Below are 19,991 nucleotides of genomic sequence, written 5' to 3' on the forward strand. Positions count from 1 at the left end.
TAGACATTAGGGGTGTGTGCTGCAGTGCAGAAAGCCCAAGCACACACTTTAAATAAGTATTTGTGACATTATGTATGCTTATTGTGTAATGCCCAGGTTAAGATGTTTACTGCTATGCTGTGGGTATTTCATTTTAGCAATTCTGTAAGCGCAGTCTTTTGTGTTTTCAGCCTGTTTGGGTTTGAGCTGAGATAAGGGGCTTTAATGTTCAACTTAGGAATGTGGTGTCAGCCAATCAGGATGGTGGAATTGGGAGAAGGTTCTGGAGAACACTGGGTGGAGAAGTCTTGTGAGGGACACTGGTGTGGATTGGGGTCTTTCTTGGCGGGAGCTGGGAGAAGATGAGGGAAGATGGCTGAGGATGTCATCCTTGTTGTACAAGGTGTTTTGTGCAGATATTTGGCTTGAAGGAGGAAGGACCAATACTCGTGTGGGAGAGCCCGTTTGTTTGAGATGGATTTCGAGCAACATTCAGAAGGTGGTGTGTGCTTTCATGCAGGCTGAGGGTCCAGTGCATGATTTACAGACAATTTCAAAATGAGCTCCAACTTCTGTGTACATTTGACTGTTTAATTATAATGGGCCTTTTTTGTATTTTTCTTACTTTTCTTTAATAACTCTTTGGTTAAGTTAACGTTCATAAATATACTTTCTTTATAATTGTATGCAGTGTACAATCTGTTTTTTCTTGCCAACGGACAATTGCAGGGAGGGTAGTAAATCACACGGCATTTGCACAAACCAGGGTTTGGGTGAGTGAGACATCCTAACCTCACGGGTTTGGCGCTCTAGTCGTACGAAGCCTGAAGAAGGTGGGTTTCTCAGTGTGGAGTCCAGTGGCTGTTAATGAGGGGCTAACGAGCTGTATTTCCAGAGATGACCAGTAAAAGGGATTTCAATTGTCTGTTTTGTCCTGCTGCTTCAGATGGTCAGTTTAGATAAGTATCTGTAAAATAAGAGTTTACTGAAAGTTTAATGTCTGTCTTGAGTTGACTTAGTTTATTGATTCATAGAAAAGAACCACACAGAAATAGGCTCTTTGGCCCATATAGTCCACCTTGAACTATTTAAACTGCCTACTCCCATTGATCTGCACCCAGACTATCCCCTCCATTCCCCTACCATCCATGTGCCTATTCAAACTTCTCTTAAACATTGAAATCAAGCTTACATGCACCACTTAATGCTGGCAGCTTGTTCCACACTCTCACGACTCTCTGAGTCAAGAAGTTTCTCCTCATTTTCCCCTTAAAACTTTCATCTTTCACCCTTAACACATGACCTGTAGCTGTAGTCCATAAGACATAGGAGCAGAATTAGGCCACCTGGCCCATCGAGTCTGCTCTGCCATTCAATTATGGCTGATCCTTTTATTTTCTCTCCTCCTCAATCCCAGTTCTTGGTCTTCTCCCCGTAACCTTTGATGCCATGTTCTATCAAGAACTTATCAATCGCTGCCTTAAGTACACCCAACAACCTGGCTTCCACAGCTGCATATGACAACAAATTCCATAAATTCACCACCCTTTGGCTAAAGAGATTTCTCCACGTCTTTGTTTTGAAAGGTCACCACTCTATCCTGAGGCTGTGCCCTCTTGTCCTAGACTCTCCTACCATGGGGAAACATCCTTTCCACATCCACTCTGTCTAAGCCTTTCAACATTCGAAAGGTCTCAATGAGATCCCCCCTCATCCTTCTGAATTCCAGTGAGTACAGACTCCTCGTATGATAACCTTTTTATTCCTGGAATCCTCCTTGTGAACCTCCTCTGGACCCTCTCCAATGCCAGTACATCTTTTCTAAGATGAGGAGCCTAAAACTACTCACAATACTCAAGGTGCGGTCTCACCAGTGCTTTATAAAACCTCAGCATCACATCCTTGCTCTTGTACTCTAGAACTCTTGAAATGAATGCTAACGTGGCATTTGCCTTCCTCACCACCGACTCAACCTACAAGTTAACCTTTAGAGTGTTCTGCACAAGGGCTCTCAAGTCCCCTTCCATCCCAGATTTTTGGATTTTCTCCCCGTTTAGAAAATAGTCCGCACATTTATTTCTACTACCGAAGAGCATGACCATGCATTTTCCAACATTGTATTTCATTTGCCACTTTCTTGCTCATTCTCCTAATCTGTCTTAAGTCCTTCTGCATCCTACCTCTTTCCTCAACACTATCTGCCCCTCCACCAATCTTCGTATCATATGCAAACTTGGCATCAAAGCCATCTATTCCATCATGTAAATCATTTATATACAACATAAAAAGAATCGGTCCCAGCACCGACCCCTGTAGAATACCACTAGTCACTGGCAGCCAACCTGAACAGGATCCTTTTATTCCCACTCATTGCCTCCAGCCAATGCTCTAACCACGTTAGTAACTTTCCTGTAATACCATGGGCTTTTAACTTGGTAAGCAGCCTCATGTGTGGCACCTTGTCAAAGGCCTTCTGTAAGTCCAAATATACAACATCCACTGCATCCCCTTTATTGATCTTACTTGTAATCTCCTCAAAGAATTCCAACAGGTTCGTCAGGCAGGATTTTCCCTGAAGGAAACCATGCTGACTTTGTACTATCTTGTCCTATGCCATCAAGTACTCCATCACCTCATCCTTAACATTTGACTCCAACACCTTTCCAACCACTGAGGTCAGGCTAACTAGTCTATAATTTTCTTTCTGCTGCCTTCCACCTTTCTTAAAGAGTGGAGTGACATTTGCAATTTTTCAGTCCTCTGGCACCATGCCAAAGTCCAATGATTTTTGAAAGATCATTTCTAATGCCACCATAATCTCTAATGCTACCTCTTTCAGAACTCTAGGGTGCAGTTCATCTGGTCTTGGATGACTTATGTACCTTTAGGTCTTTCAGCTTTTTGAACACCATCTCTCCTGTAATAGTAACTGCACCCACTTCTCTTCCTTCACACACTACAACATCAAGCATACTGCTAGTGTCTTCCTCAGTGAATGCAAAATACTCATTTAGTTCATCAGCCAACTTCTCATCCCCCATTATTATTTCTTCTGCCTCATTTTCTAATGGTCCTATATCCTCTCTCATTTCTCTTTTATTTTTAACATACTTATAAAAACTTTAACTATCCACTTTGATATTATTTGTTAGCTTGCTTTCATATTTTATCTTCTCCCTTTTAATGATTTTTTAATTTGCTCTCTGTAGGTTTTTAAAAACTTCCCAATCCTCTGTCTTCCCACTAATTTTTGCTTTGTTGTATGCCCTTTCTTTTGCATTTACAGTAGCTTTGACTTCCCTTGTCAGCCAAGGTTGTACTATTTTAGCATTTGAGTATTTCTTCATTTTTGGAATACACCTACTCTGCACCTTCCTAATTTTCCCCAGAAACTCACGCCATTGCTGCTCTGCTGACATCCCTGCCAGCATCTCCTTCCAATTTACTTTGGCCAACTCCTCTCTCATATCACTGTAATTTCCCTTACTCCACGTCAGACTAACAAATTTCAAGTTGAACTCAATCATACTGGTTCCTAAGATTTCTTTTACCTTAAGCTCCCCAATTGCCTCTGGTTCATTACATAACACCCAATCCAGTATAGCTGACCCTCTAGAAGGCTCAACAACAATCTGCTCTAAAAAGCCATCTCTTAGGCATTCAACAAACTCACTCGCTTGAGATCCATTACCCATCGACCTGCATGTTAAATCTCCCATGACTACTATAACATTGCCCTTTTAGCTCACCTTTTCTACTTCTTGTTGTAACCTGTGGTCTACCTCCCACTCACTGTTGGTAGGCCTGTATATAACTGCCATCTGTGTCCTTTTACCCTTGCAGTTTCTTAATTGTTTTCTTAACAAGGATTCAATATCTTCTGATCCTTTGTCACATCTTTCTACTGATTTGATGCCATTCTTTACCAGTAGAGCCACAGCACCCCTTCTTCCTACCTTGCTATCCCTCTGATATAACATGTAACCTTGGACACTCATCTCTCAAATAAGACCATCCTTCAGCCACGATTCACTGATGGCCACAACATCATACCTGACAGTCTGTAATAGTGCAACAAGATCATCCGCCTTATTTCTTATACTACGTGCATTTAGATACAATACCTTGAGTACTGTATTTGCTGTCCTTCCTGATTATGCATCCCTAATGTTTTAATGTATTCAGCTTGTTGGCTACAACTAAGTCCCATTACCTGCCTGCCCTTCCTGACAGTCTGACTGCACGCTATCTTTACTTTTTTACCATCCGTCCTATCCTGAGTCCCTTCACTCCGGTTCCCACCCCCCTGCCAAATTAGTTTAAACCCTCCCCAACGGCTCTAACAAAACTGCCCGCAAGAATATTGGCCCCCTCTCGGGTTCAGGTGCAACCTGTTCATACCTCCCCCAGAAGGGATCCCAATGACTCAAGAACCTGAAGCCCTGCCCCCAGACCAGCTTCTCAGCCACCTGTTTGTCTGCCAAGTCATCCTGTTCCTACCCTCACTGGCGCGTAGCACAGGCAGCAATCCAGGAATTACTACCCCAGAGGTCCTGCTTCTCAACTCTACCTAGCTCTCTAAATTCTCTTTTCAGGACCTCATTGCTTTTCCTTCCTATGTCATTGGTACCAATATCTATCAAGACATCTGGCTGCTCCCCCTCCCTCTCCAAAATGTTGTGGACGTGATCTGCAACATCCCTGACCCTGGCACCTGGGAGGCAACATACCATCCGGGTGTCCGTTCACGTCCACAGAATCTCCCGTCTGTTCCCCTCACTATGGAGACCATTGTTACTACCGCTCCCCTCTTCTCTCTCTTTCCCTTCTGCACCACTGTCCTATGCTCAGTGCCTGTAACCTGGTTACCATGGCATTCTCCCGAGAGGTCATCCCCCACAAAACTATCCAAAGCAGTATACTTGTTTTTGAGGGGAATGGCCACAGGGGCGCTCTGCCCTAACTACCTATTTCCATTTCTCCTGATGGTCACCCAGCTACTCACCTCCTGCAACTTTGGGGTGACTACTTCCTGTAACTTTGATCAAGTATCTCCTCACTTTCCTGTACAATCCGAAGCTCATCCAGTTGCTGCTCCAGATCCCTAACGTGGTCTTCAAGGAGCTGCAGTGGATGCATTTCATGCAGATGTACTTCCCTGGGAGACTCTGGGTCTCCCAGTTCTCCAACATCCGGCACGAAGAACACACCACTGTGATGGCACAGTAAGAGAGGGAAAAAAGATAAAAAGGAAACTTAAACAGACGCTTTACACAGAGCCGATGCCTCTTCCGAGCTGAATCTCCTTTGAGCTGAAGCCTGTTGTTTCTACTCTCACCACTGGCCTACTCCCAACAAAGGCTGCTCCGCTTATCCCCTCTGTACTTTTATTTAGTTCTTAGAGCTCTGTTGACGCCGCTGATGGGCCCCAGCTTCAGTGGAAAAAGCCTGCTTGAATTTATCCTGTCTATACCCCTCATAATTTTGTATACCCCTGTAAAATCTCCCCTCAATCTTCTATATTTCAAGGAATAAAGTCCTAACCTATTCAATCTTTCCTTTTAACTCAGGTCTTCCAAACCAGGCAACATCCTTATAAACTTTCTCTGTACTCTTTCAGCCTTATTTACATCTTTCTTGTAGAAAGGTGACCAAAACTGCACACAATACTGTCTTATACAACTTCAACGTACCATCCCATCTCCTGTACTCAATACTTTGATTTAGGAAGACCAATGTACCAAAAGTTTTCTTTACATCCCTATCTACCTGTGCCGCTACTTGCAATACATGATTGACCTGTATTCTTAGATCCCTTTGTTCTACTGCACTCCTCAGTGCCTAGCCTCGTTGGGGCAACACTACGCACTTGTCTGCATTAAATTCCATCTTCAATTTTTCAGCCCATTTTCCCAGTTGGTCCAGATCCTGCTGCAAGCTTTAATAGTCTCCCTTGCTGTCACTACACCCCCAATCTTGGTGTCATCCGCAAACTTGCTGATTTAGTTAACCATATTATCATCCAGATCGTTGATATAGATGACAAACAACAACACTCTCAGCACCGATCTCTGCAGCATACCACTAGTCACAGGCCTCCAGTCAGAGAGGCAACCATCTACTATCATTCTCTGTCTGCTCCCACAAAGTCCATGTCTAATTCAGTTTACTACCTCATCTTGAATGCCGAGCGAGTGAACCTTCTTGACTAACTTCCTGTGTGGAAGCTTGTCAAAGTCCACGTAGACAACAGACAGTGCCTTGCCTTCATCAATTTTCTTGGTAACTTCCTTGAAAGCCACTTACTATTAGACACGACCTACCTCACACAAAGTCGTGCTGACTATCCCTAATCAGTCCAAATCTATCCAAATACTCATAAATATGGTCCCAAAGAATACTTCCCAATAATATTTCCTCTACTGATGTCAGGCTCACTGGCATATAACTTCCTGGCTTATTTTTAGAGCCTTTCTTACATTGTGGAACAATATTGGCTGTCTTCCAATCCTCTGGTACATCCCCTTTTGCTAAGGATGAATTAAATTTCTCTGCTTGGGTCCATGCAATTTCTGCACTTACCCCCACAGGGTCTAAGGGAACACCTTGTAGACCCTGGGGATTTATCCACCCTAATTTGCCTCAAGACAGCAAACACCTTCTCCTCTAAAATCTGTATAGGGTCCATGACCTCGATGCTGCTTTGCCTCACTTCTGTAGACTCTGTGTCCACCTCTTGAGTATATACAGATGAAAAATATCCATTAATATCTCATCCATTTCTTTTGGTTCCATACAATTATTACCATTCTGATCTTCCAAAGGACCAATATTGTCCCTTGGAATCCTTTTGCTCTTAACATCTGTCAAATCCCTTAAGATTCTCTTTCATCTTGTCTGCTAAGGCAACCTTATGCCTTCTTTTAGCCCCCTGATTTCTCCCTCGTGTCTTTTGCATTCCTTATACTCCCTAAGTACTTCATTTGTTCCTACCTGTCTATATCTGCTAGGCATTTCCTTTTTATTTCTTAACCAGGGCCTCAAAATCTCTTCAAAATCAAGGTTTCTTAAACCTGTTATAGGCACTTTCAAGGTATATACTCTTAACAAGTACACCTTTGCCAGAAAACCGCCTGTTCTAAACCACACTTGCCAGTTCCTTTTTGATACCATCCAATCTGTCCTTTTTCCAATTTAGAATTTCAACCCATGGACCAGATCTATTTTTTCCATATTTACTTTGAAACTAAAGGCATTATGATCACTAGAGGCAAAGTGTTCCCCTACACAAACTTCTGTCACCTTCCCTGTCTCATTCCGTAATAGGAGATCAAGTTTCACACACTGTCTGGGACTTCAACTGTACTGATTAAGGAAACATTTAGATAGATAGATAGATACTTTATTCATCCCCATGGGGAAATTCAACTTTTTTTTACATTTGACAAACTCTATCAGTATGGGAATCCCAGTTATTATGTGGAAAGTTGAAATCAACTGCTATAATAACCTTGTGTTTCTTGCAACAGTCTGCAATCTCTCTACAACTTTGTTCCTCTAAATCCCGCAGACTATTGGATGGCCCCATTACCATGGTCATACCTTTTTTATTCCTCAGTTCCACCCACAACACTTCACTAGACGAATTCTCCAGTCTGTCCTCACTGAGCAGGGCTGTGACATTTTCCTTGACTAGTAATAACCACCCCCTCCTTTTAATCTCTCCTGCTGTGTCGCTTCTTAAAAAAATGGAACCCTGGAATATTGAGCTGCAAGTCCTGTCCCTCCTGTAACCAAGTCTCATGAATGGCTATAATATCATAATTCCATGCGTTAATCCATGCCGAGCTCATTTGCATTTCCTACGATACTTCTTGCATTGAAATACACACAGCTCAGAAGCACCATGCTCAACCTTTTGATTCCTAACAACAACTGTCTTAACAACATCTGACTCCACAACCTTTCCTCTATCTGTACTGGAAGCGCGGCACAGGTAGCAATCCTGAGATCAGAACCTTGAAGATCCTGCCCTTTAACTTAGTGCCTAACTCCCTGAACTCACTTTGCAGAACCTCATCATTCTTCTTTCCTATGTAATTGATACTTACATGGCCAATGACCTCTGGCTGCTCATGCTCCCACTTAAGAATGCTGAGGGCTCGATCTGAGATGTCCTGGACCCTGGTACCCGGGAGGCATTCCATCCAACAATCTCGTTCTCATCCAAAGAACCCTCTTTCTGTTACCCTAACTAACAATTCCCCTATCAGCACAGCTCACCTCTTCTCCCCCTTCCCTTCTGAGTCAGAGAGCCAGAGATCTGGCTGCTGTGACTTTCCTCTGCCTGGTCATCCCTTCCCCTAACAGAATCCAAAGTGGTATACCTGTAGTTGAGGGAGATGCCCACAGGGTTACTCTGCATTGGCTGTTTAACCCCTTTCCCCTTCCTGATTGTCATCCAGTCTCTCATGTCCTGCACCTTGGGTGTAACTACCTCTCTATACGTCCTAGCTATCACCCTCTTGGCCTCCTGAATGATCCAGATTTCATCCGGTTCTAGTTTCAGCTCCATAATGTGGAGGGTTAGAAGCTGCAACTGGATGTGCTTCTCATAGGTGTAGTCCTCAGGACACTGGAGATCTCCCTGCTTTTCCACGTCCTGCAAGAGGATGTTTTTGAGTCTCTCGTCTGTCCTCGCTTACCAAACCCATAAACCTGATTTCCATCAATTTGTTTTTTGTGCTGTTTATGTCATTTATAGTAATTTGATGTCTTTTCATTGTACTGCTATTGCAAAATAACAAATTTAACGCCATTTAAATCAGTGATATTGAATTTGATTCTAATTCTAAACGAGAGGCTGTTTATTTGGAGCCCTCTGTTCCTGAAAGGTGTCAGAGCCAAGAAGCAAGACTGTCGATTCTTTTGGCTCCTTTTGTTTTAAAACCCTTCCATTTGTTTATTGGTTTCCTGATTGCTGTTCACACATTTTCCAAACACAAGGTGTGGACTTACTTCCTGGGGGCAAGGAATCACTTTAATGACAGAGCCCAATTGCTTTAGGCAGCTAAACAGTGCATGATTGTAGATCTATGTCTCATTGGTGGATTAAAAATAACAACTATATTGGATGCACTTGAGTGAAAGCACAAATTCAATTACTACATTATTGAAATGGTTGAAATGTAAGTTCTCCTTTTGATTATTTTGCCTTTTGTGCTCTATATACCAGGACTGGTTTGAAGTTGGACCTCCTCCTGTCTTCTGGTTGTCAGGTTTTTTCTTCACTCAAGCCTTTTTGACAGGCGGACAGCAGAACTATGCCAGAAAATATACTATTCCCATTGACCTACTCACATTTGACTATGAAGTACTAAAAGACAAAACATATATGTATCCACCAGAAGATGGTAAGAGAAACATAAGTTGTATTTTGATCAAATCTACACAAGGTATTGAGCAAAATGTTATGTTACTAAGTTGTGTTACACATGAGCTCTGTTCAAAATTGAGCAGTTACATTTTGTTAATTTTGTTCCCAAAATCTGTGTGAATGTACAAAGTACATTAACTTCATTGTTGATGCTCTGATTTTAATCTTGTGATTTCTATGACAACAGTCTTGGATGTCATAGCAGAAAGAGTGGAGACAATTTATGAATGCAGTTTTACAATTGGGACCCTTGCCTGCCGGTTGTGCAGATGCATTCACTATAGGAACAATTTTCAAATTATTCACCTGTTAAAATGTTTGCGAAGTAACTGCTATGCTGCCATCACAAGATTGTTAATATTCTTTTAAATTACTTTTTTTTAAAAACTTTCTTGAACACTAAAGAGCAATATTTTTATATAACTGAATTGAAGACAGTGGCTGTAAATTGATTCTCTAGCAATAAAAGGGAGGTAAGAATTAGATGTGCATCGCCCTGTCTTGACAGTGAATTCCATTCACTCCACAGAGTGTAATGTCTGGACAGGAGTACTTGTATTCCAACTTGTTTCATGCTATCGAGGGGGTTATTAGACATAAATCATTTCCTGATAATTTCACTAAAAAGTGCCTGTATACCCTCTGTAAATGGACAGCAATAAGATGCTTATCTAAGAGTAGGATGTCTTCCTCACACTCAGCTCAAGAATGGTCGACAAAGGCCAATATTAGGCAAGAGAAGTAGCGTATCTATTCTATATATTAGATGAAATGGGCCAAAACACTAATAGAAAATTCTAAATACAGAGTAAAATAACTACAGCATTCCGGTACTGAGTGGTCAGATGAAACAATGAATATTGCATGTAGCTCCTCTACTGATCTCCTGCTTAGAAATGTAAAAGTGTGCAGCACAACACAGCTGGATTTTAAATCTTGATAGCAATGATTGAAAAGCATAATTTTACCATTATTGGTGGGCAAACTTGCCCAGAGGTACAGAATAAAAACCACTACAATTTGATACCCAAACTGAATCAGGCCCACTTTATATTTGTTCCACATTTAACCTTTCAAACCCAATTGAGAATGTCATGTTAAAAAGATATATACTTTGTTTTTTGTAATCTGGGGAAGAATACAAATGCAGGACAACAAATACTTCTTTGGGTCTTTAATTCTTTTTTCCGTTTTAGATGTTTTAATACAGAAAGAGGGTAACGAAATAAAAACAATGAAATGAAATTTTTTTAAAACACAGTTCCTGCTGTTACAATTTGATCTTAATTTTGGACCACACTGTTGTTACATATGCAGTATGAAAATAACTAAAACAAAATATACAAAACCAATATGGTAGTGGCAATTCTTAAAAAATATACAAACAACATTAGAATCCTACCAGCCCTGTACCTTATATACAATATCAAAAATATGAATAAATACATCTCATCTTAACTAAGAGATGTACTCACTTTGGCACACTCATGCTTAACTTCCAAACACATATAGGCTAGATCCTGAAACGAGTTCTCCTTACTCACCCCAGTAGCTCAATAAGGAGATTCGCACAATCACGCTATTCCAGCACTAATTAATTTACTCGTGAAAATCTTTCCTCACCAATCTTACTGGAGTTCCTTGAGGACATAATGAGTACAGTGGATAGAGGGGAACAGGTGGTTGTCCTATATTTGGATTTCCAGAAGGCATTCGATAAGGTGCCACACAAGAGACTTATAAATAAGATACGGATGCATGGAGATGGAGGAAGTGTATTGGCATGGATAGTGGATTGGTTAATCAATAGAAGGCAGAGAGTTGGTGTAAAAGGGTGTTTCTCTGGTTGGCAGTCAGTGGTGAGTGGGATGCTGCAGCTGTTTACTATTTACATTGATGATTTGGAAGAGGGGATTGAATGTAGCATAGCAAAATTTGCTGATGACTCTAAACTGAGTGGAAAAGCAAATTGTACAGGGGATGTGGAGAGTCTGCAGAGGGATATAGATAGCTTAAGTGAGTGGGACAAGGTCTGGCAGATGGAATACAACATTGGTAAATGTAAGATCATCCACTTTGGAAGGAATAATAGAGGAGCAGATTATTATTTAAATGGTGAAAGATTGTGCATACTGTTGTGCAGTGGGACTTGGGAGTGCTTGTTCATGAATTGCAAGAAGTTGGCTTGCAGATACAACAGGCTATTAAGAAGGCAAACGGAATGTTGGCCTTCATTGCTAGAGAGATTGAATTCAAGAGCAGGGGGGGTCATGCTGCAACTAAACAGGGTACTGGTGAGGCCGCACCTGGAGTACTGTGTGCAGTTCTGGTCTCCTGGTGCTGGAAAAATGCAATGGGCCAAATTGTCTTTGTAGAAAATCTTGATTAATTTGAGTTATGTCACTTTGTGAAGGAATGGAATTCAGTTGTATCAATGAGACTTTAATTCCATGTACCAAATATGTTCCTGTGGATCATTGTGTTTTCAGCTTTCCATATTTCAAGAAAAGTATATAATTTGGAATTGTAAGTCTCCATGTAATTGCTAATCTTTAATCAGGTCATTTGTACATAGAAAAAGCGTTAGGCTATTTGGCCCTTGTGATTTAATAATATGCTAATATGCTAGCCATGGCAGCCTACCTCTACGTGTCCATTTAATAAATAAACAATAAATATTGAGAATATGAGACGAAGAGTCCTTGAAAGTGAGTCCATAGGTTGTGAGAACACTTTAGTGATGGGGTGAATGAAGTTGAGTAACACAATCCCCTCTGGTACTAAAGCCAATAGACAATAGGTGCAGGAGTAGGCCATTCGGCCCTTCAAGCCAGCACCGTCATTCAATATGATCATGGCTGATCATAGACAATCAGTACCCCATTCCTGCCCTCTCCCCATATCCCTTGAACCCGCTATCTATAAGAGCTATCTATAAGCCTGGTGGTTTAGGGGTTTAGGGGTAATAACTGTTCTTTAACTTGGTGGTGTGGGTCCTGAACCTCCTGTAACAACTCCTTTATGACAGGAGTGAGAATAGAAGAGCATGACCTGGATGGTGGGGGTCCTTGATGATAAATGCTTCTTTCTTGTGTCAATGCTATGTGTAGCTATGCCAGTGGTGGGAAGGGCTTTAACCATGATGGACTTGGCCGTTATCTACTATTTTTTGTAGGCTTATATGTTCAACTGTGTGTTCAAGAAGGCTGTGAGTGAACTGCTGATTCTTCGGAGCAAAGGGAGTTTTTTTACTACTTGGGTTAAAGAGAGGCGAGACTGCACAGGCGCATGATGTCAGCCAGTAGAGCGTGAAAGGTTTAAAAAGAAGGCAGCCATATGCAGCGGGCAGCAGAGTGAGAGGTAGCAGAGTGACACGGCTTTGGCTCAATGGGCTTAGACGGTAATGGGATGAGGCGAGGTAGGAAGTATGTGTGCAAGGCCAGTTTTCTGTGCTCGGTGTCAGGTGTGGGAGGTCCTGGAGTCCCCCAGTCTCCCGGACGGCCATATCTGCACCAAGTGTGTCCAGCTGCAGCTCCTGAGGGACCGCGTTAGGGAAGTGGCGATGCAGCTCGATGACCTTCGCCGAGTCAGGGAGAGCGAGGAGGTTGATAGAGAGGAGTTATAGGCAGGTGGTCACACCGGGGCCACGGGAGACAGACAAGTGGGTCACAGTCAGGAGGGGGAAGGGGAAGAGTCAGGTACTAGAGAGTACCCCTGTGGCTGTACTCCTTGACAATAAGTACTTCTGTTTGAGTACTGTTGGGGGGGGACAGCCTACCTGGGGGAAGCAACAGTGGCCGTTCCTCTGGCACAGAGTCTGGCCCTGTGGCTCAGAAGGGTAGGAAAATGAAGAGGAAGGAAGTAGTGATAGGGGACTCTATAGTTAGAGGGTCAGACAGGTGATTCTGTGGATACAGGAAAGAAACTCGGATGGTAGTTTGCCTCCCAGGTGCTAGGGTCCGGGATGTTTTGGATCACGTCCAAGATATCCTGCAGTGGGAGGGAGAACAGCCAGAGGTCGTAGTACATATTGGTACCAATGACATAGGTAGGAAAAGGGAAGAGGTCCTGAAAAAAGACTATAGGGAGTTCGGAAGGAAATTAAGAAGCAGGACCGCAAAGGTAGTAATCTCGGGATTACTGCCTGTGCTACACGACAGTGAAAATAGGAATAGGATGAGGTGGAATATAAATGCGTCGCTGAGGGATTGGCGCAGGGGGCAGGGATTTAGATCTCTGGATCATTGGGACCTCTTTTGGGGCAGGTGTGACCTGTACAAAAAGGACGGGTGCACTTGAATCCTAGGTGGATCAATATCCTGGCAGGGAGGTTTGCTAAGGCTACTGGGGAGAGTTTAAACTAGAATTGTTGTGGGGTGGGAACTGAACTGAAGAGACTGGAGAAGAGGAGGTTAGCTCACAAGTGGAGAAAGCTTGTAGACAGTGTGAGAGGGAGGATAGGCAGGTGATAGAGAAGGGACGCACTCAGACGGACGGTTTGAGATGTGTCTATTTTAATGCAAGGAGTGTTGTCAACAAAGCAGATGAGCTTAGAGTGTGGATCAGTACTTGGAGATATGATGTGGTGGCCATTACAGAGACTTGGATGCTGAGGAACAGGATTGGTTACTTCAAGTGCCGGGTGTTAGGTGTTTCGGAAAAGACAGGGAGGGAGGCAAAAGAGGTGGGGGTGTGGCTCTGTTGATCAGAGATAGTGTCACAGCTGCAGAAAAGGTGGACGCCATGGAGGGATTGTCTACAGAGTCTCTGTGGGTGGAGGTTAGGAACAGGAAGGGGTCAATAACTTTTGTTGGTGATTTTTATAGGCCGCCTAATGGTAACAGGGATATCGAGGAGCAGATAGGGAAACAGATCCTGGAAAGGTGTAATAATAACAGAATTGTCATGATGGGAGATTTTAATTTCCCAAGTATAGATTGGCATCTCCCTAGAGCAAGGGGTTTAGATGGGGTAGAGTTTATTAGGTGTGTTCAAGAAGGTTTCTTGACATAATATGTAGATAACCCTACAAGAGGAGAGGCTGTACTTGATTTGGTATTGGGAAATGAACCTGGTTAGGTGTCAGATCTCTCAGTGGGAGAGCATTTTGGAGATAGTGATCATAATTCTATCTCCTTTACAATAGCATCGGAGAGAGAGAGGAACAGAATTAAAAGTGTTTAATTGGAGTAAGGGGAATTATGAGGCTATCAGGCAGGAAATTGGAGGCTTAAATTGGAAACGGATGTTCTCAGGGAAAAGTACAGAAGAAATGTGGCAAATATTCAGGGGATTATTTGTGTAGAGCTCTGTATAGGTACGTCCTAATGAGACAGGGAAGTTATGGTAAGGTACAGGAACCGTGGTGTACAAAGACTGTAATAAATCTAGTCAAGAAGAAAAGCTTACAAAAGGTTGAGAGAGCTAGGTAATGTTGGAGATCTAGAAGATTATAAGGCTACCAGGAAGGAGCTTAAGAAGGAAATTAGGAGAGCCAGAAGGGGCCATGAGAAGTCCTTGGCAGGCAGAATTAAGGAAAACCCCAAGGCATTCCACAAGTATGTGAAGAGCAGGAGGATAAAACATGAAAGAATAGGACCTATCAAATGTGACATTGGGAAGTGTGTATGGAACTGGAGGAAATAGCAGAGGTACTTAATGAGTACTTTACTTCAGTATTCACTATGGAAAAGGATCTTAGTGATTGTAGTGATGACTTGAAGCAGACTGAAAAGCTTGAGCATGTAGATATTAAGAAAAGGATGTGCTGGAGATTTTGGAAAGCATCAAGTTGGATAAGTCGCCGGGACCAGATGAAATGTACCCCAGGCTACTTTGGGAGGCAAGGGAGGAGATTGCTGAACCTCTGGCGATGATCTTTGCATCTTCAATGGGGGCGGGAGAGGTTCCGGAGGATTGGAGGGTTGCGGATGTTGTTCCTTTATTCAAGAAAGGAAGTAGAGATAGCCCAAGAAATTATAGACCAGTGAGTCTTATCTCAGTGGTTGGTAAGTTGATGGAGAAGATCCTGAGAGGCAGGATTTATGAACATTTGGAGAGGTGTAATATGATTAGAAATAATCAGCATGGCTTTGTAAAGGGCAGGTCATGCCTTACGAGCCTGATTGAATTTTTTGAGGATGTGACTAAACACATTGATGAAGGAAGAGCAGTAGATGTAGTGTAAATGGATTTCAGCAAGGCATTTGATAAGGTACCCCCATGCAAGGCTTATTGAGAAAGTAAGGAGGCATGGGATCCAAGGGGACATTGCTCTGTGGATACAGAACTGGCTTGCCCACAGAAGGCAAAGAGTGGTTGTAGATGGGTCATATTCTGCATAGAGTTTGGGCACCAGTGGAGTGCCTCAGGGATCTGTTCTGGGACCCTTACTCTTTGTAATTTTATAAATGACCTGGATGAGGAAGTGGAGGGATGGGTTAGTAAGTTTTCTGATGACACAAAGGTTGGAGGTGTTGTAGATAGTGTGGATGGCTGTCAGAGGTTATAGCGGGACATTGATCGAATGCAAAATGGGGCTGAGAAGTGGCATTTGGAGATCAACTCAGATAAGTGTGAGGTGGTTCATTTAGGTTGGTCAAATATGATGGCAGAATATAATATTAATGGTAAGACTCTTGGCAGTGTGGAGGATCAGAGGGATCTTGAGGTCCGAGTCCAAAGGATGCTCAAAGCAGCTGGGCAGGTTGACTCTGTGGTTAAGAAGGCGTATGGTGTATTGGCCTTCATCAATCATGGAATTGAATTTAGGAGCTGAGAGGTAATGTTGCAGCTATAGAGGACCTTGGTCAGACCCCACTTGGAGTTCTGTGCTCAGTTCTGGTCGCCTCACTACAGGAAGGATGTGGTAGCCATAGAAAGGATGCAGAGATTTACAAGGATGTTGCCTGGATTGGGGAGCATGCCTTATGAGAATAGGTTGAGTGAACACGGCCTTTTCTCCTTGGAGCGAAGGAGGATGAAAGGTGACCTGATAGAGGTGTACAAGATGATGCAAGGCATTGATCGTACGGATAGTCAGAGGCTTTTTCCCAGGCCTGAAATGGTTGCCACAAAAGGACACAGGTTTAAGGTGCTGGGGAGTTGGTACAGAGGAGATGTCAGGGATAAGTTTTTTACTTAGAGAGTGGTGAGTGCGTGGAATGGGCTGCTGGACAATGGTGATGGAGGCGGATACGATAGGGTCTTTTAAGAGGCTTTTAGATAGGTTCATGGAACTTAGTAAATTAGAGGGCTATAGGTACCCCTAGTAATTTCTAAGGTAGGGACGTGTTCGGCACAATATTGTGCAGTAGGTTTTCTATGTTTCTATACCAGGCTGTGATGCAACCAGTCAATATACTCTTCACCACGCATCTATAGAAGTTTGTTAAACTTTGAGATGAATCTTTGCAATCTTCTATGAAAGTAGAGGTGCTGGCGTGTCTTGTTCATAACTTCACTTGCATGCTGGACCCAGGAAAGATCCTCTCTTTAAAAAAAACGAAACCGGAGGAATTTGAAGTTGCTGACCCTCTTCACCTCTGATCAGCCGATGAGACCGGCTCATGGACCTTTGGTTTCTCCTCCTAAAGTCAATAATCAGCTCTTTGCTCTTGCTGACATCGATGAGAGGTTGTTGATTGTGGCACCACTCAGCCAGGTTTTCAATATGGCTTTGGAACTGTGCTTAATCTCACAGTCTTAAGTATAAAGTGAGAAGAGCAGGGGAGAAGCACCTATGGTGATTGAGATTACGGAGGAAATATTGTTGCCAATCAGAACCAACTGGAGTCTGCACGTGAGAAAATTGAGGATCCAGTTGCACAAGGAGGCATTGAGGCCAAGCACTTGAAGCTTATTGATTAGTTTTGACGGGATGATAATATTGAATGCTGAGTTGTATTCAATAAAGTGCATCCTGACGTTCAAAGTTCAAAATAAATGTTATTATCAGTGTACAAATATGTAACCACATATATCCCCGAGATTCACTTCTCTGCATTCTCAGCGAATCTATAGAATTGTAACAATGAAAGATCAACCAGAAGACAACAAATTGTGCAAATGCAAATATAAATAAATAGCAATAAATAATGAGAGCATGAAATAACAAGATAAAGAGTCCTTAAAGGGAAATTATTGGTTGTAGGGACAATTCAATGGTTGGGCAAGTGAGTATAGTTTTATTCAAGAGCCTGATGGTTGAGGGGTAGTAACTGTCCTTGAACTGGTGATGTGAATGTGGTTAAGAGACTACTCGACAGGTATACGGAGGAATTTAAGGTGGGGGGTTATATGGGAGGCAGGGTTTAAGGGTCAGCACAACATTGTGGGTCAAAGGGCCTGTAATGTGCTGTACTATTTTATGTTCTATTAATCCTGAGACACTTGTACCTTTTACCTGATGACAGCAACAAAAGAACAGCATGGCCTGGGTGCTGAGGATCTCTTGATGGATGCTTCTTTCCTATGCTCGTAGTTCGTGTAGACGTGCTCAATAATTGGGAGGGCTTTACTTGTGATATACTGGGCCAAATCTACTACCTTTTGTAGAATTTTCCATTCAGAGGCATTGGTATTTTCCATACCAGGCCGTGATGCAGCCAGTCAGTACACTCTCCACTACACATCAAAAGAAATCTTATCAGTTTTTGATGACATATCAAATCTCTGCAGTCTCCTAAGGAAGTAGAGGTACTGCCATGCTTCCTTTACAATTGCAATTACATGCTGGGCCCAGGATAGGTCCTTTGTAATAATAACATCCAGGAATTTAAAGTTGCTCACCCTCTCTACTTCTGATCCTCTGATGTGTGGACATTTGGTTTTCCTCTCCTAATGTCTATAATCTGTTCCTTGGTCTTGCTGACATAGAGTGAGCGGTTGTTGCCAATTTTCAGTCTCCCTCCTGTATGCAGATTCATCACCACCTTTGATATGACCCACAATAGTGGTGTCATTAGCAAACTTGAATATGGTGTTGGAACTGTGCTTAGCAATACAAACATAGGTAGAGCAGGGTGCTAAGCACACAGCCATGTGGTGCACCTTGTGCTGATGGAGATTGTGGAGATGTTTTTGCCAATCTGAATGGACTGTGGTTTACAAGTGAGGAAATCCCTAATTCAATTGTACAAGGAGGTATTGCAGCCAAGGTCTCGCAGCTTACTGATTAGTTCTGAGCGAGGATGGCATCTTTGCTGTCCAGATTTTCCAGGGTTGTGTGAAGAGCCAATGAGATGGCATCTACTGTGGACCTGTTGTTCTGGTAGGCAAATTGGAGTGGATCCAAGTTGCTTTTCAGGCATAAGTTGATATTTTGTTACCAGTCTCTCAAAACACTTTATCATTATCAATGTAAATACTATTGGACAACAGTAATTGAGGCAGGTTACGTTCTTCTTAGGCGCCAGTATAATTGAAGCCTGCTTGCAGCAATTGAGTACCTCAAACAGAGGAAGTAAAACATTAAAGATTTCAGTGAACACTCCAGCCATTTCCGCAAACAAGAGAAAATCTGCAGATGCTGGAAATCCAAGCAAAATGCTGAAGGAACTCAGCAGGCCAGGCAGCATCTATGGAAAACACTAAATAGTTGACTTTTCAGGACAAGACCCTTCATCAGGGCTACACAGATCTTTACTACTCGACCATGTACTCCATTTAGGGCTGAATGCATTTATAAAGGATGCTCTCACATCAGGTTCAGATATAGATCCGGCTCAGAGACTAGATCATCAGAGGTTGCATGAGTCTGTGAAGGTGCCTCCATGTTTTGATGGTCTTTGCCAATCAGCCTATGCCAATTTAGTCATCTACAAAATGTTGATAGATGGCTTTGCTTACATCTGCTGAAACATTCTGGAGGTAACTTGAGAGCAGGAATCAATGGGAAGGAAATTGTCAATGTTAGCATAGAGGCGGCAAAGTTGATGAACCCAGAAGGAAGCTAGATATTTACAGTAAGAAATGAAGTATGGAATAGCAGGAGATTGGGAAAATTTATCTTGATTGATTGACATACAGCACGGAACAGGCCCTTCAAGCCACATTACCCAACAATCCCCCAATTTAATTCCAGTCTAATCACAGGACAACTTACAATATTTACAATGACCAATTAACCTATTAACACCTTTGGGCTGTGGGAGGAAACCCACATGGTCACAGGGAAAATCTCCTTGCAGGCAGCAGGAATTTAATTCAGGTCGCTGGTACTGTAAAGCATGCTATCACACTGCCCCCAAGATCAAAGACTTAGAGAAATGCAAGGAAACAAGGTGACGGAAGAGAAGCCTTTGGAGGTAAGTGGAAGGAAGGAATAAAGATTAAGGGCTTAGATATGGAAAATAGAGTTGAAATGAAAAGTTTTGATTGTTCAGCAAATTAAAATGAACTGTTTTATCTGTAGGTGTCTACGTAAGAGGTCTCTTTCTAGATGGAGCACGCTGGAACAGGGATAAGCAAAAACTGGCAGAATCCTATCCCAAAATCCTCTATGACCTGATGCCGGTGGTAAGCTTATTGCAGAAAGGGGATTGGGATGGAATGGCCTGGGGAGAAATCAAGTGAA

At 42.6% G+C, this 19,991-nt stretch overlaps 1 protein-coding gene across 1 annotated transcript in view; it reads left to right on the top strand.

The window, feature by feature from the left end:
• The window catches only part of dnah7 (dynein, axonemal, heavy chain 7), a 262,198-nt gene that overhangs the window by 241,514 nt on the left and 693 nt on the right, over positions 1-19,991 (top strand). The window contains exons 62-63 of the mRNA XM_073046961.1: positions 9,215-9,392; positions 19,830-19,933. Of these exons, the coding sequence (XP_072903062.1) occupies positions 9,215-9,392; positions 19,830-19,933 (282 nt within the window). The remainder of the gene's footprint in view (positions 1-9,214; positions 9,393-19,829; positions 19,934-19,991) is intronic.

The sequence above is a fragment of the Hemitrygon akajei genome, chromosome 5 (assembly GCF_048418815.1).
Source record: "Hemitrygon akajei chromosome 5, sHemAka1.3, whole genome shotgun sequence".
Taxonomy (NCBI): Eukaryota; Metazoa; Chordata; class Chondrichthyes; order Myliobatiformes; family Dasyatidae; genus Hemitrygon; species Hemitrygon akajei.